The sequence below is a fragment of the Haliaeetus leucocephalus genome, unplaced genomic scaffold (assembly GCF_000737465.1).
Source record: "Haliaeetus leucocephalus isolate CR32 unplaced genomic scaffold, Haliaeetus_leucocephalus-4.0 Scaffold751, whole genome shotgun sequence".
Lineage (NCBI taxonomy): Eukaryota > Metazoa > Chordata > Aves > Accipitriformes > Accipitridae > Haliaeetus > Haliaeetus leucocephalus.
Window position 1 is genome coordinate 6,602,119 of NW_010973187.1, and position 16,632 is coordinate 6,618,750.

At 42.2% G+C, this 16,632-nt stretch overlaps 1 protein-coding gene across 1 annotated transcript in view; it reads left to right on the forward strand.

Annotated features, from left to right (window-relative positions):
* The window catches only part of ORC5 (origin recognition complex, subunit 5), a 73,426-nt gene extending 72,118 nt beyond the window's left edge, over positions 1 to 1,308 (forward strand). The window contains exon 15 of the mRNA XM_010580902.1: positions 456 to 1,308. Within this exon, the coding sequence (XP_010579204.1) occupies positions 456 to 501 (46 nt within the window). The 3' untranslated portion in view covers positions 502 to 1,308. The remainder of the gene's footprint in view (positions 1 to 455) is intronic.
* The last annotated feature ends 15,324 nt before the right edge of the window (positions 1,309 to 16,632 follow it).

Below are 16,632 nucleotides of genomic sequence, written 5' to 3' on the forward strand. Positions count from 1 at the left end.
AGACTGAAAGAACGCAGACTGCAAATGAGTACAGATGAAGGAGTTACATAGTACATGCTAAAACAGGTGGTTTGGAAGATGAACAAAACATTCAATAGCATAAAAGATTGCTGCTTTGCATCACCAACTAGAGTATCATGTTTATCATGTGAAAATATAATCTTATTAACTTTGATGTATTTTTACTGCTTGATGATTGAAATAAGAATCTTCCAGTTTTTACTAGAAATCTGCTTTATTTCTTTTTTAGAATCTTACAAAGTTTAAATAATCAGAAGACAGGTACTGTAAATAACACTAGAGGTTAAAAATTCATTCATCCTTGATTGCATTTCTTTTGGGGGTATTGCTTGATTTTGCTTGTGCAGAATGTCCTGCGTGTGCTGTCTCCAAACAGGTTAAAGTCTTAGCACTGTTAAGATGATTGCTCTAATATACTGTGTTTTTGTTTATAGGACCGTGAACTTCGACATAATAAAGTACTTGTACGATTTCTTGTGAAAACAAGCTTCACAGCCATATGGACACTGTGACAATGACTAAGGCAAGCTGTGTTCATCTCTCTACTTAGCTGGCCAGAAAGAAGAGTATTTTGGCTCTTTTGGATTTGTCCAAACAGGTGCTGGCCCAGCATGGAACCTGCTGAAAATACTCTGATTGGTCTGGGTGGATCTGAGCAGAGGACTATTTACCAGGGACCCTGGCGTATTTGGAAGCAATGTGTTAATTATAAACAGCAGGGTTTGAGCACAATCTGTTCTACTCTTAATGATGTTATCTTAACACTGAAATTGCCTGAAACCCATTTACTTAGGACTGCATTTTGCTCTATGAACTCTCCCTAGTGCTTTGAACATGGCAGCAGCCCTTGTTTGTATGCCCAGTCTTTTCACTTCCTCTCCACAGGAATCTTTGCAATTGCCTGCCAAAGCAGCTTTTCCTGAGGCCACCATTTTAGGAGTGGAGTTGCAAAATATAATAAACATAAGAACATATTTAAAATCAAGCTGGTATAAATCCTTCTTTCTCTTCAGTCGTATGTAGGCAGACTGTTACACTGTTATAGGGAGATCATGATGATGGGAAACACCCAATTAATCACCACACTGTCTTTTTTCGAACCATTCATAAACGTTGACTCTGAATCTATTTTTACAAGGCTTTATTTTAAAAAATCATTGATTCTTAAAGTTCTATCCTGATGTCAAACTTGAAAGGTTTTATTTTTGTTTAAACATTTTATAGTCCTTTTACACTCATCCAGTTACATTAAGTGCTAATTATAATGCCATTTGGAATGAACATACTTTAAGATACACACTGTGTAATGGCTTTTGTAACAGTATCTGTCCTGTAGAGGAGGATGGCACAGCTGCGTTTCCATCAGAAAGGGAGAAATTCAACAGGTGACAGCATATTCCTGCAGCAGTTCCCCAAAAGAGGCAGAATAGTGAATAATCAATGTGATGTTATAACATAAAACTTTAGCCTTGGAAATACATGATGGAATACACTACGATTACATTTGTCTCCAGTTTACAAGTAGAGGATTCCCAACCACCGCTACCTTTGTGGGGTATTAAAATCCCCTGGTTCAGTTCTGAATTACTGTCTTCAAGAATCTGAAGATTTCTGTCACCCTTTTGAAAACTCCAGGTCCCACAGCCTGTTACTCATATGTTTTACTCCTGAATGCTGGGCTTTGACTGTTTGACAGTACAAGACCATGCCATGTCCTATGTTGACCATATGGGTTTTTTCCAAGGAAAAATCATTCTTTCCTCCCCTTGCTCTGATACTGGAGATGGTCAAATACCCTGAACATGCGTAGCCTTTTCTTTCTCTACCACCACACCCCCCCCCCCCCAATTGTGGGTGTGTAGCCAAGCTTCTGGATTCAGACCCGAATGAACAAGTTCCAGGTGAATCTAAGCGACAAAAGCGTCTTTCTGGCCAAGCTGTCGCTTCCCCCCTCAGGAGAGTGTGAAAGGGCAGCAATGAGTCATCTCCGTGATCCCTTTTCCTTCCTACCGCTGAGCTGAATCAAACCCTGCACCTGTCCATGAGGTGGCAACATTTGTCACACTTACTGAAGAGCTTGGATGCAAATACATAACCTGTTTTAAAATGTTTACTACCTGCTTTTGTTTTTACTAAGAACATACATAAGGTGAACTTTGGGCTAAACTTTACAGCATCTTCCCCTTTTGGAGCTAGTGCTGGGCTGAGTTCAGCTCCTGTATGACTACCTAGGGCTGAAAGTTGGAGAAGAAAGAAGGTTTCAGGTGTTCATACATAAACTAGCCCATGTAAAGCAACAGCAATACATCACAGGTTTTTGTGACATCTGATCTGGATTAGAATTTGATATATGAAACATGATGGGACTGATACTAATTTATTAAGTGCTACAACTCGAGGCGCAAAATTTCAAAAACTCTGCAGCCAACCTTGTTTACAGCTTTCAGCAAAGTGGGGCCGGGCAGTACTGCTGGGGAGGGACAGTGCGAGCTTGTGAAGCTCCCACGTACTGGTAGTCAGGATGGCTGAAAACCTTAGCACCTACCAAGCAGCAGTAAGAAGTTCTTCTTGGGGAAGCTTTACTACCAACAGCAAGTTGTAAATAATATCACACTTCCACTCAGCCTGCATGAAGATATCACAAATACTCAAAAATAGTTCCAGATACACACATTAAGAGAATACAAGGAGGGCATAGAAGTCTGCTCTCGGAATACGTGAGTATATGGATGCACAATAAATTTAGGCATGTTAGAGACATTTTCGGGCAACATTTATATCTTCTTTCCTATGGGAAAGACATTAATAGGATTTTTACCAGTTGGCTTAGTACACAGCCATTTCAGGAATATTTTTAATGCTGCTTATGATGGGGGTTGACAAGAGATGAGATACAAATTCAAAGGTTTCAAGCAGAAAAAGAAGAACCAAGCATAATGGTCTTTTGCTCTAGTTTACTAGCAAATTGGCCCGTGCTCTGTATTGTAGGGTTAAATTAATTCTAGAATCTTAGTCCATAAACATGCATAGTTACTTGCAACAGTACTTAATGAAAAACACTGTATTACTTGTTTTAATGTTAAAATTCAACTGCTTATTAGAAATGAGCTCATAAATATGGATAAATTATTTTTATTTTCACTGTTACCATAGCTTTTCTAGAAAGAGATCAAGATCAGAACCCGTTCAAGACTCAATTGCCCATAGCTGCTAGACAGGCAGTGTAGATGGAAAGGACTAAATATGCTGTATTTCAGAATTGATGTTTAGTATATGTTTTGGCAACATTTGAATGAGGAAGAAAATCAGTCATGCAAGTTCTGGTTTAGGTTGCAGCTGGAAAAACATCCCTTTTGTATTATGTCAAATGTGCTCCCTTGGTTGTCCCACTTTTTCGGTAATCCCGTCACTCCCACATAGCAGGCCAGACCCTCAAAACTACCCAGCCCCAAATTTCAAGCAGGAAGTATAGAAGACATGAAATAAGGGTCTTAGAAAATAAGCACTGAGAAAACTTGGTGCTGCTGCTATTTTTTTCAATGTAAGTTCTTGCATACTAGCCTAATGATCATTTCCAGTATAAATCCAAAGGATGAGGATACAAATTTTTGTGGCATGTAGTTAATTTGACTGAAATGAGTTTAACTGGAGAAGGAGCAGTAACTGAGGATCCATTAGACAGAACCACTGTCCTTACATTGAATGCACTTTTGTGACCTTTTTGAAAGACTCCTATCAGTGATATAAAATTTAAAGCTGAATCAGCAGAGTATGAGAATGAACAAGGTGACTGAAGTGCAGATGATTGATGCAGGCTATAACTATACTGATGATGAATAGTAGGATTTATTCTGACTAACTAGAAATATTTCTATATATCCCTGTCCATGAGTTTATAAATTACTGCAGAGATTCTTACTAGGTACCCTAGCAATACTCTATTCTGAGACCCTGTTTGCATGGATGAGGTGTGGCCTCCTTTAGCCTCCCTGGGGCCAGGAATTCACCCCTTCTACAGGTGGTTTTAAGAACTATGCAAATGATGCAGAGCAAGACAGTTCTTCGATTAATCAAAAGTCCCTCAGTACTTTAGTGCAGCAGTATGTATTTAAAATATGCCAGAGTTGTGGTTTTTTTCGTAATTCATGAGTCACAAAGCATTGTAATACTGTAAAAATTACAGTCTTACAGTGCCTGTCTCTAATGGCTGATCCAGACATCAGCAGGAGCTGGGGCTTGTTCTTACAAGAAGAAGGTAACAGCGAAAGAAATGCAGCTATCATCAGTTGCAAAGAAATTAGTGCCCTTGAATAGCTCTGACTTCATCAACAGCTGCATTTTCATGCACATAACATGGAGATTATTTTTTTTTAAAGGCTTGCAAGGGTGCATCCGCATGTAATACAGGAGGAGATTTATTCTTTTTTGACAGTGATTTACCTTCCTCTGGTTTTCCCAGAACCTGCTGCTTCTGCAGTAACAATCCCCCTACCTATTGTGTTTGGTTTTGTGCAAGTTAAAGATGCATATTGATTATTTGAGCACTTTCTAAGTTCTCGTGCTTCTATATACCATAATTTACACATGTGAGGATACATCCATTTTTACCATTGGTTAAATTTTTCCCGTATCCACCAAGTAGTTTTGCCAATACCATTTGGGCGCTCTCTGCTCCCCTCGTAACTGGAACAGCCGGCCATGCCAGGACAATAGCGTGAAGGACAGGATTCCCAGTAGGAATGTAGGAGGTATTACATGTCTGTGACCTGTGAGCAAAATGTACACAGCTGAGTATCCCAGGATTAGATATTCCCTCTGTACTTGTGTTGGCAGAGATAGCAGGGAAGAGTGAAAAATAGCAGGTTCTTGAGGGTTGCCTGGAGGTCAGCATACTGTGTGTTTTAGTCAGCCCAGCTACTTTTGAAACAGATTATTTACTTCATCCAGGAGTAAATGCTACCTGAGGTGACAGTAACTTCTCCAGTTTTCTCAACGACAGAATGGCATAACTTACAAAAGAGCCTTATCGTTGCTAGTAAACATGCACTGGGATAAAGATGCAACTTGATTAGCAAGTCTAATTGTACACAATACCAAGTTTTTATGTGTTTGTAGATACCGGAGTGGTTCCACCAGAACGTTTAATGGGAGATTAATACCAAAAACTGTGTGTGTTTTTTATCTCAGCTTCCATGTGACATGTCTCTTACTCTGAACAGGCAGATTCATATAAACTGTACAATACTCAGATAGAGGTAAACATGGAGTAAGCACAGTTTCAATTTTTGATTCTTTATTTTTGTGTGTGTCTGTTAAAACCATTAAAAAAATAAATCTGAAAACAATACAGAAATCGTTTGTGTATACCAGCAGAGTTGAAACTGCAGAAGTGCAACCCTTATCATGAAGTTTGCCTGAAAACTGTACATGAGGATGTCCTTAAAAAGCAACAGCTCAATATATAATAATATATATAATATGCAAATACTTTCCTTTCTGCATTTGATTCTTGCTCAGGGAAGTATGTGCTGCTTGTTACTTCTTGTACTGTGTTCAGATATTTGAGTTCAGAGGAATAAAATAGAACCAGTAGGGCTGGGAAATAGAGCTTCGCCAGCAGACTTTTCTGAAGCCTATGGACTGGTAGTTCAGCAGCTGAGCGCTTCCTCTGTCTTCACGTAGGTAATGAGGCCTTTCACACAGGTACCTCCTAAATCCTGGGGTCAGAGAATAGCAGGAAAAGGAGAATAGCAAAGAGTAGGGTACATAACCTCTCATTAAGACAACCTTGCCAGATGAGGGAGCATGTTTCTACAAAATTCAGGAAAAGAAGAAAGCACCCAAGAGACAGTGATGGAAAGTTGTTTACCCCTCTGATGGCAAAAGTCTTGATTGTATTCTTGCTGTTTTCATAGTTTCTCTTTAGTTAAAGAGTTTTTACAGTATTTATGATGGTGCTCTTTCTCCCTCTCCCCCATTTCCATCAGTACAATCCCAGCTCCTTTTTTTCTTCCTACCCCATTGCACCCAGTGCACTGAAAGTTCCCACCTGTGCCAGTAATTTGTGTGGAGAAGCAAGTGCCCTGTGCTGTCCGTGACGCTGCCCTGGACGCCAGCCCAGGTGTGGGCATCCCAGAGCAACTGCTGGCTAACTTCAGCAGCAGAGCACGGTTGTTCCACCTTGCAGACTATAGGATCTTCAGCAACAATCCTGAAAAAGAAAGATGAGGTGTCAATAAGCAGAATATCTACAGGGGGGCAAATGATGGTACTTGTGTGCAATTACAGCAGTTCCTGAATTCCAGCTGCGTGGCTGAACACCCATCCCATTTCCTCACAGTTACATTTTCTATGCCGTTTTTTATTATTCCTTAAGGATGCAAATCATTAGAAACAACAAATAGCTGGAAGTCCTGCTTGAACTCCTGAGAGCAGCGTCGTGTTGAGATCTGGGAATTTCAGGGAAAATGAGAAGAACGACCAAAGACAAGTACACGGTTTCTCCGTTGATGTAAACAAACCCGTGGCTCCTGGCTCCTGGGGAGCGGAGCTTCCTCTCCTATCAATATGGGCTCTTTCGCTTGATTTAGCCTGGGTTTGGGGCACGTGCAGGAACCTTAAATAGCTTCAACACCGCTCTTCACTTCAAGCAAGATAGAACATATCTGGAGCTGTCATTAGAGAGAAATGTTTATGTGTCCTGAGCATGTTGTTTTCTAATGCCTTAGAAGCCTTTAAACAAAATCTCACCTAATTTCAAGAGTGGGTTGTTTGGTTTTTTTTTTTTTGTTGATTATAGGAAAAGTAAATATGATGCTTGTGCAAATAGTCACAGTTACTTTCTGCAAAGTTTTCTCAGAAATAGCTCTGTTGCTCACCATCCGTCATTAAAATTAAACAACTGGTTTGGGGTTTTTGCTTTTAATTAGATTGACTGTGTACATAACCTGGCTCTAAACTTGGTTCCACTTTTCCCTTTGCTCCTCCCGATCTAATCTTAAATACTTCCTCCAAAGCACAGAAGTGACAGAACTTTTCATTGAAACAATCCCATTTCTTATGTCAACATCACAAGAGAAAACATTGGCTTTAGTTTTCAGTGATATAATTAACTAGATTTTGCTAAAGTTCCTTTACCCTCAAAGTGGAAACTAGTATTGCAAGACAAACCCACTATAGAAAAATTGAGCTGAAACTGTTAATCTTTGGCAAAATTCTGAGTAGCTAGAGTTTTTATGAGAAAAACAAATAATCTTCATTATAGTCACTGGTACTCATGCCAACAATAACTCTGAATAGCAAGTATTTTAAACTAGCTGTTATCTGTGTATCTAAGTACTCACCTGTACAGTTATAAATAGTTTTGGTGGTAGCCTTTTACTTTCTCCTGTGCACCACCTTCTTTGAAAATCAGACCCCTGAAGAGACTGAAGCTGATTCCTCTGATTCATTTGGGTTGTATCTGCAGAAGTAAATCAATCTCTTTACTAAATAAAAAATGGGGAAGCAGGGTATTAGACTGGAAATTCAAACTGCTCTGTAGTGAGTAGTCTGTGACAGCTATAAGCTTTCCCGTTACTTGGAAACCTTCACACTATAGGAGGCAAAAGTCCTGATTTCAGAAAGATGCATAAATATGTGGCTGGTTTATATTTTCCTAGGATGGCACAACTTCATGAATTTTTAGTGCGGAAGGCAATTAAGTGCGTGAGTGTGGACAGCTGTTTTCCATCAGTACCTAAAGAATAGCTCATCCATCAGAAAAGACAGTGCTATCTCTGCATGTTCACAGCCAAAAAGATGTGGAGATATTGGAGGAAGTCAGGTGATACTGATTTTGGTCTGCTGTTTCCTTCTCAATTTCCTGTCCCGGGAAAGTGAGGATGGTGACAGAGCACAGCAAGATGATGAATATCAAATGATACTCTCAGTAAGGCATGGGTCACCACGGGTTTCTGATGATCCAAGGTCTGTGTCTGCAGGCTGCCTCTAGGACTGTTGCAGTCTCCTTTGCGGATGTCATCTTTGATGCTTCCCAAAATGTTGAGCCAGTCAGAGGAGAGAGAAAGGACACTTTTCCTGCCCTCGTGCCAAGCTGCTGCTGTTGTGCTCTCAGCTAAGAAGGACAACAAGTCTGTGGAGCAGAAGACCTGGGCTTATGGGTTCGGTCACAGGGGTCCAGAATGGTTACGTGGATCACTGTGTGGAATGGGTCTGCTCTTCATTCAGCTTGTTTAAATCACAGAAGCGAACCAGTCTCAACAGGGACCGGCCTAATCCTTTTTACTGTTTGTGTCAAGCAGTCCTTGCTCATTAAAAACTGGAATTTCTTTTTGGGTGAAACGAGTAAGTCAACGTAGGCTGCTTACCCAGTTCCAACTCCAGCTGCTGAGAAAGTCATTCTTTTATTTTTAGTAGGTTAAGGAACATCATTTTTATGCTAACCTTTTTTCTTTTGAATTCTTTTCTACAGATGCCTTCCAGAAATCTTTGGATGTTCGATATGTTACTATAGATATATGGTAAAATTTTGACAGCTTTCTTATTGCTCAAAACCTGCGGTTCCCTGCAGAGACCTTTTCTTCACTGTAGCCTTATTGCCAAGTTGTCAGAGCATTAATTAAACTAGAAGAATAAGGCATTGCATGTCATTTCCGATACTGGATGCCTTCATGTCAGGGGCATATCTCCATGGCAAGAACCTGTATATAAACAAAAAATAAGCCTGGCAACAGTACAAAAGCTCACGCAGGCTTTTAAGTGAAAAAATGTGGCAAAAGAAAATATGGAATTTAAAGCAAAGTATTTCTAGGGAAAATGAAGAGTTTGCTCAATACTTCATTCCTTAAGCACAAATGTGATTATTTCATTTGGCTACTATGTGTATTCCAATGTTATTTTTAATCTCCATATTTTAGATATTTATTGGCTCAAACCTTAAAAGGTTTCTCATTCTAAAAACCCTCATTCATTATAGGTAGGCTGAATGTTCCTTAGTAGGATTACAGATTTTCTGTGCGAGCACATAAAATTGTGTATTGTAAAACTTTATTCCATATAAACTGCTAATAATTTGCATACGTTTCATTTTGCTGCATGGATCAAAATGTCTTCTTTTCATATATTGTACATCACCTCTCAATTTTATGTACATTTACTCTGCTGTTTAGAAGCCAAAAAATACAGCACACATGTTGATGCTTTTCCTGCAATAAAATGAATAGATGCTTAAACTATAATTGCAATCTGCTGCCTGCTAACCCTGCAGGCAGAGCCACAGCATTAGAGAAACTGGAGTATTTTTCATTCTTTCTCACATTTTCAGAGCTGTGGTTTCTTGTGACTCTTCACAAAACCAATTTGATCATTCACTGCCAAGTTAAAAGAAAAACAAGAAATATTTCCAAGAGCCAAAAAGAAAAAACTATGTTAAGGAGACTGTAAGGTGAAGAGGTGATACCTGGAGGATAAAGCTGTCATGGGCATACAGGGGTCTTCCCTTTCTTCTTGCCACGTACAGAGCAGTTCCTGATGGGTTACATACGGAGGCTCTCCATGGAGGAACGCCGCAACTGGTTGTACCTAGTTGTGGTACCGAGGCCTGGGTCAAGCAGAGGGACAGAAGGACATCCATCACTTACAGGCTTGGTCATGGCCCGGCCAGAGCACATGAGTGTAAGTTTCTGTGCTACCAAAAAGAAAAGGGACCTGGAGAGCACTGATTGCAGGTTCCCCCTCAGCTGAACACGGGAGCACTGACAGCATCTCAAGATGTCATTTGAAACATCTGCAAGCTTTAAAGATCCTGGCTGTTGTGAAGAAGCTAGATTAACTTGATGCATGTGTTTCTGGGCTGGAGCTGCACGGCTGCTCTCCACGAGCAACCTTCAGTCCTCCTCCAGGAGCTCCATGCCCAAGGTGGGTGACATGGCCAGAGGTTTTGGCATCCTCGGTGTGATTGTGGTGGTGTAGACAGTCGGATGCAATGACTGCGCTGCCAGGAGCTGCCTGTGGCAGCATATGCGGCACGTTCCCTTTCCCTTGGTGTCTTGACTGACTGTTGCCGGTATTTTGGATGCATGTGCAGAAGCACGGCGTGGGTGCCAGTCTCGGAGTTACACTTCAGCAGAGCAGTTTCACACTTGTGCTACTTCTGATCCTGCACAAACCCTTCCCTGATAAATCCTGTAAGACGGTTCTCGTGACACCCGGCTGGCTGTTTGCTGGGGAGTCAGTGCCCACGCATTTTGCATCTCAGGCAGCCTCTGAGGCTGTACCTGGGAGCCCAGCGGTGACGGGAACGTGTCCTCAGGACTTGGGGCCATCCCTGAAGGCGTGGGTGAGAGGTCTCCTCCTTCAGCAAAAAGGGTCACCCCTTCGGATGGTCTGGAGTAGTTGGGAGCTCGAGTGAGCTCTGGGCACCCCAAGTGAGAGATGGAAAGTTAAAGCGCTGTTGTGTTTGTCCATGCTTGCACCTTCTCTGAAGTGTCCGAGTGGCACTCTGAGCCTCCTGCTTAGAAGCAGCCCCATTTTCAGCACAGTTTCTGCCACGGGGCGAGTTTCCCTGTGCCTGTCCGCAGCGCTGTCTCTGCCAGCAAGGTGCATGGGAGGCTTGTGGTGTTTCGCCGTGGAGAGCTTGCCTCTGCTTAGGGCAAGGGACGGCACTGAGATGCCTCCCACCACCGTGGCGAGGCTCAGCGTTCTCCCCGGTTCCCTCCCCGCCATCCCCTCCACTAAAGCATCCTCACCATTACTCAAGTAATTGGATTCCTCCTCTTTTTTAAAAAAAAAAAGTCTGTAAAAATTACTCTTTTAAAATTTCTGATGAATAGCATTAATCCCCTAAGAGAGGAACACTCTAGATTGCTTAGCTGCAAACATCTTTTATTCATGAGCAGCATACGCCATACATTCACTCCCTCACTCAAGTCTCAGGCATTATTTCAGGCAGAAGAAAGCACATCTTTAGCATCGTAGGCTTTTGAACAACCAGAAAATGTATAATGAAGTGGCAACACCTCTCAGAGGCAATAAACTACTGAAATATTACAAGCCTTTATAGTCAGTGGGCACTTTAAAGCCTTAACTTGTAACCAACAGAACTTTGTTATTAAACGATTACTTTTACATACACACTTGGAGCTCTCTGTACTTTTCCAAAGGATGATGAAGTGCCATCCTTCTGTTTTAGATGCTGTAGGACTTTCTTCCTTCCCCCTATGTGTATGGAGTGAATCCTAAATGATAAACTGCGTCAGTCTGAGGGTTGCTTTTTCTCACAAACTGCTTTGTTTTGAACTTACAAGGCCCTTAACATAATTTTCCCCAGCACATCCAGTAACTCCCTTTCCATTTGTTTGCTGGGAGTCCCAAGGAGAGGCATACATGAGTTTTTAAGTCTGCTGCAAGCTTATAACCTGCCATTTCCCCTCTCAGGTCTATTCTTAAAAACACAGGTGAAATAGAAGGCTGGGGGTTGTGCAAAAGTTGGTCTCTTCAGTCAGTTTAACACATTTCTTTGTGAAGAAATGAAATAACAGCACAGGTGAAATGTCTGTAGGAAAATCTGCTGCTTCAGCCTAACTTCCCACGGCTGGCTACTAAGCACATTTGGCCATCGGGAGAATTAGTTCATTGTTGCTGGAATTTTAGCTTTGATTTCTCATTATAAGCTTTTAAAATTCTGAGGATTAACAGCATTTGAGGGGCAGATCCAAAGACTTTGTCTGACTCCAGTGGGTTTTGGAGGGGGCTCTAGATACACCTGAGGTTAATGATAGGAGAGCCCACCTCTGCATCTTGATCCCTGGAAATGGAATTGACCTTCTTACAGCTCAATTAGGGATAAGTTTATACAAATGTATCTTTAATGTTTGACCCCAATCTCGTTTGCATGCCCTGGTTCAGTTGACCTGTGAATAATACGGCCTTCTGTCAGCAAGAGGAGACAAGGTATTTGCTCAAATGTTCGTACTCAGCAGCCGAGCAGAGATGGCTCCAGCTGAGGCTCTAACTGGGGTGGACTGGAAAGCTCAGACCGGCTGCACAGAGCTGAGCAAAGCTTTCTGCTTTTCACCTTTGGTACTCAGCTGCCATTACTCCAACTTTTATATTTAGCAGTACTTTCACAGCTGTATGATTTTTGAAGGTGGCGTTTCTCTTCCAGCTATAGTTTCTCCATCAAGGGTAAGCCAGACTCTTGTGCCCAACAAATGCAGTTTTCACTCCTTCTGGTGAGGGAACACAAGAGAAGGGCTCAGCTGAGAGCTGTGCTAATAAATACACAGTACTTGGGGCAATACCAGCTCTTCTGGGCACCCACAGACTCGGCACTCCTGATCTTCACAGGCTGTGCAAGGCTGGAGGGCAAAGCCCCAGCTGAGCATCTCCAAGCCTCCACCGTTCCCCACCATAAAAGGGCTCAGTCCCGCCAGACGGGGTGAGTTATCTCCCCTTGCCCATGGGTCCTGTCCTCTCTCCCCCCAGCCCCCCTGTGCCGTGTGCTTCCACCATTTGCTTTGTGCCAGCTCTGGAGCTGGCCTCACCCTGCTGTGAGTCAAAAACTAACTCAGCTAAAAAACTGGAGAGCTTTTTGCTATGTCTCTGGGATGGGCCAGGAGGGACAGGGAAGGGCGTGCTTTGGTAGCCACAAGCCATTAGGATCAGCTCGCTGCCCCCAAAACTGCACCCTAAATATACACAGCCCCTACTGTTTCCCTGTAGACAGATGTTCCCTGCGTTTGCCTGGTGGCACAGCTTGCACGCTTCTAGCCAGTCTCTATAGATGGAAATGCTGCTTAAGAAATACTATTTAAAATGAATTATCCTCTTAGTCTTGCAAAGGAGGGATTCTGTAGTCAGGCTTGGGGTATCTTCTTAAGGAGTTGTGGACAAGCTTATGCTGTAGCTGTACATATGACATTGCTAAACAGAGAACACCAAAGTTATTAAACCTGCCCTTTTCATGAGCTTTTAATTAATTGGCAACAATTTTTTTTTTTAAATCACACTCTAATCTTTCAGAGAACAGAGCCTCTGCTTAGAGATGCTGTTCCAAGGAGAACCAGCCACCATATGAGGTGTCCTCTTGATTTATAGCTGCAGCAGCCTGAATTTCATATAACATGATAATATCCTATAAAGTCTCAGAGCTCTACACTGAGTCCTGCACAGATAACTGGTTGAGCAGTATGCGAAGTCAGGATGTGATAATAACGTCTTTCCTTCAGCATGAAATGATGCTATTTGGGATGCCATGCTTCTTGGATGTGGGAGCAGTAATCCTATTATCAGTCATCAACAATAAACGACACCGCTGTAGATATCCATTTGCTAGAGGTGATACAGAGAAGCTATTAGGAAGCAGCCTAGCCGGCATGCTGAGGTTTCACCTGCTATTCCTTTGCAGATTTTCTCTGCAGATATCTGCCCATCTGTGGATACTTTTTTTATCACTATAAATAAGAGGACGTTTACTTCACAGTGACTTGGTTATTATTTCAAGCCACCAGCTGTCCTTCAGCACTGATTCGGGGGATCCCCTCCCAGGTCTCGGGGCTGTCTGCCAGAGGGTCCTGGGCTGTGGCCTTCTCTGAGGAGAGGAGAGTGGAGTGTGGAGAGCACTCTCCAGGTGCAGAAGTGCAGGACGGTTTGTGGATACATTAATAACTGCACCTATGGGGATGGGTAGCAATAAATAGCAGCAAAATCTGCCATAAATTACCTGCAAGATCTCGGGAAAGGTAGACAAGTAACACCCGACTGACAGCGCCAAGCAAACAGATGAGTTTTCATCAGCTTCACACCTAGCCCGTCCTTTCCAGCTATGGCATACTTTTTGATTACACTATGTTTTTTTACAGCTAGTATGAAATATTTAGGGCTTTAAATTTACATAGTCATAAGACATGCCGCGGTGCAGTACATCTTACAATTCAAATACAGGAGCTGTATAATTACATACATCCACAAAATTTTATTGGTGGGGGAAACATAATTTTATTCCAGCACACTGTTGGAAATTATTTCTATAATGACATCATAGGAAGAATTTCTTTAATTAAAGTAGAACTGTAAATGACTGAATTGGGTGATCCCTCTTTAGACTTCATGTGCTGGGATAGCAGCTGTGCTTAGGCCGGCCATTTGCCTTCCCGGGCTCGGAGCATTGGTTAATCCAGCACAGCAAAGCAGACTGAGAGGGAAAATGTTGATGCTGCTGCTCACTACTCTGCCCATCCGTACCTTAGATTATGCATACCCACTCGCTTTGGTCCTTTATTAGCAACCTGAAGGAACTGCTGCTGACTGCCGACATACGGCTGTGTGTCACCCTCACGGCATTTCTTGAGCAGCTACAGGACTCTTAACTGTCCGTCGTCCAAGGCACAGGTAAGCACTTCATAGGCACAGGCTTGCCCTGGTAAGATGGTTACTAAAGCGTCCCATCTACTTTTTTTCTTGGTGATGAGTTACTACACTGCAAGCATGAGCTTTCCCCATGACAGATGGGCTGGTGCACTTCTGCAGGGGGGGTCCCTTCCCATCAGCCGATCTGCACCTCTGACGCTGGGTGCCTTTGACACCCATCTGCAGTCAGAGGTTCACCTGAATTCACCCAGATTCACTTCTCCCTCTGTATTTCCTTTCTTCCCTAACTTTGCTTATTTTCCCCAAATTTCCCTACCTTCGCACATGTATAAACACAAACCTCCAGCACCTAACTCTGGTCCTGGATGATGTTTTGGGGATCAGTGCTTAAGAGAAGTGCTAGTGCCCATCCCACAGGTGCCCACCTCTTCCACTGGGCACTTCAGCACCTTTCTCACACAGGAAGGGATGTGGCAAAGGAAGGTGGACACTGTTTGGCCAATATGAAGCTGACCTTGGAGAAGATCACAGGGGGAAGATGCTTAGACAGCCTTCCCATGACCAAAGGGAGAGATGGAAACAATATTTTTAAAGAGAGAGAGGTCCTGTTGCATTCTTACAGTGCACATTTTTATCCTTTTACACATCTACCTTTTCCCTGACCACGGTCACCTTTTCTCACTAGTCAGTAGCACTGATGTGAGTGAATTGCTTTCTCCTTTGGGAGATGAACATTTCACACTCCTCTCTGGCTGGGAACCAGAGGAGGCCCCGCAGCTCCTTGTGTAGCACCCCATGCCAGCAGCTTTTCTACGGGCTGGTTTACTTTACTAAACCTTGCACTGGACACCTTATATATTGACACAATGAATTCCTATGGAGAATAGCTTTTCAAAATGACATTTTTGTAGAATCGGCCATTGCCAATCATTTAAAAATACACATGGGATCAAAGTTCTGTTTACCCCAGGTTTAATAATTACCTTAGTGATGCAAAGCTGAGCCCAGTGACACAATAAACCTTCCTGTGCAGTTTGACATCCTGTATGTTGAGATGATGTTGACTCATGACTTCAGTCACTGCTTACAAATATTGGCCTGGGAGGTTGTTATAGATCAAAATAAATGATGTTATCAGGAAAGCGAAGATGGAGGAATCCTACAAAACTGACCCTGATCTAATGAAAAGATCCACCAAATTAAGCAGATCATGGAGCTAAGCATCTCCTTCAGGCTTTTGCTCCGCTGTGATCTGTCGAGGGAAGGATTTACATTTATCTGAGCCTAAGGATTCATTATGGTATAGTTTTTAAATGCAATTTACAGAGCACTAACAAGAGGTGAAACCAGGGTCACTATTTAACTCACGGATCAATAAATCTTTTCCATCCTTGAACTGTAATGTCAAATGCCATTGCCTAAAAATTCCTCACCCAATACACCAATGTATATCCATTACAGTTATATTCCCCTCTCAGGGTACAATTAGCATGCACATAGCCTCAGCTACACTTCACAGCTGTATGTGCAAGTTCTTCTACTTGCGGGCAAAAGCATACCCTAATTTCAACATCTATAAATAAATAAATACATTCTGATTCTTTTTACACATCCATAAGTTTCACATTGCCAATGCAGTAATTATTCTCCAACTCTTCCATTTCTTAATCAAAATAAAATCTTTGCCTAAAATCCTTATTCACAGTGACAACACAACATTAACATCTTTGTAATTCAGATAAGCGAGATCTTCTCTAAGAAATTCAGGGGGAAAATATGCAACCTGACAGAACAGCATGAAGCTCCCATATGAGAATCCTAGCAGGAAGTGTCTACATATTTCAGAGTAAAATCAAAGGAAACCATTAAAAAAGAGCACATTGTCTAAAATGTGTTGAAAAGAGACATGTATTCATTCTCTCCCTGAGGTAAAAACCTGTACAACTTTGGGTTTACAACCCATAAATTATCAAGTCGTTTCTCACTTGTAGAATAAATAGCATCCAAGAGCGTCTGCATCCACACATCAGCTGAAGCTGGAGAGAGCTAAATTTACAAAACATTGAATCAGGAGGTATGTGAGACTTAGTAAACAGCACAAAATCCAGTGCCTCCAACAAGGAATATTATAGCTAATCAGCAGGTTTTCGACTTTTCAAGAAGTTTCTGCCAGAGTTCATGGGGTGCTCAGGGCCCCCCTGCGGAGCTCGGTGGAAAAGCGAGCACAGCCCATGGAGGCAG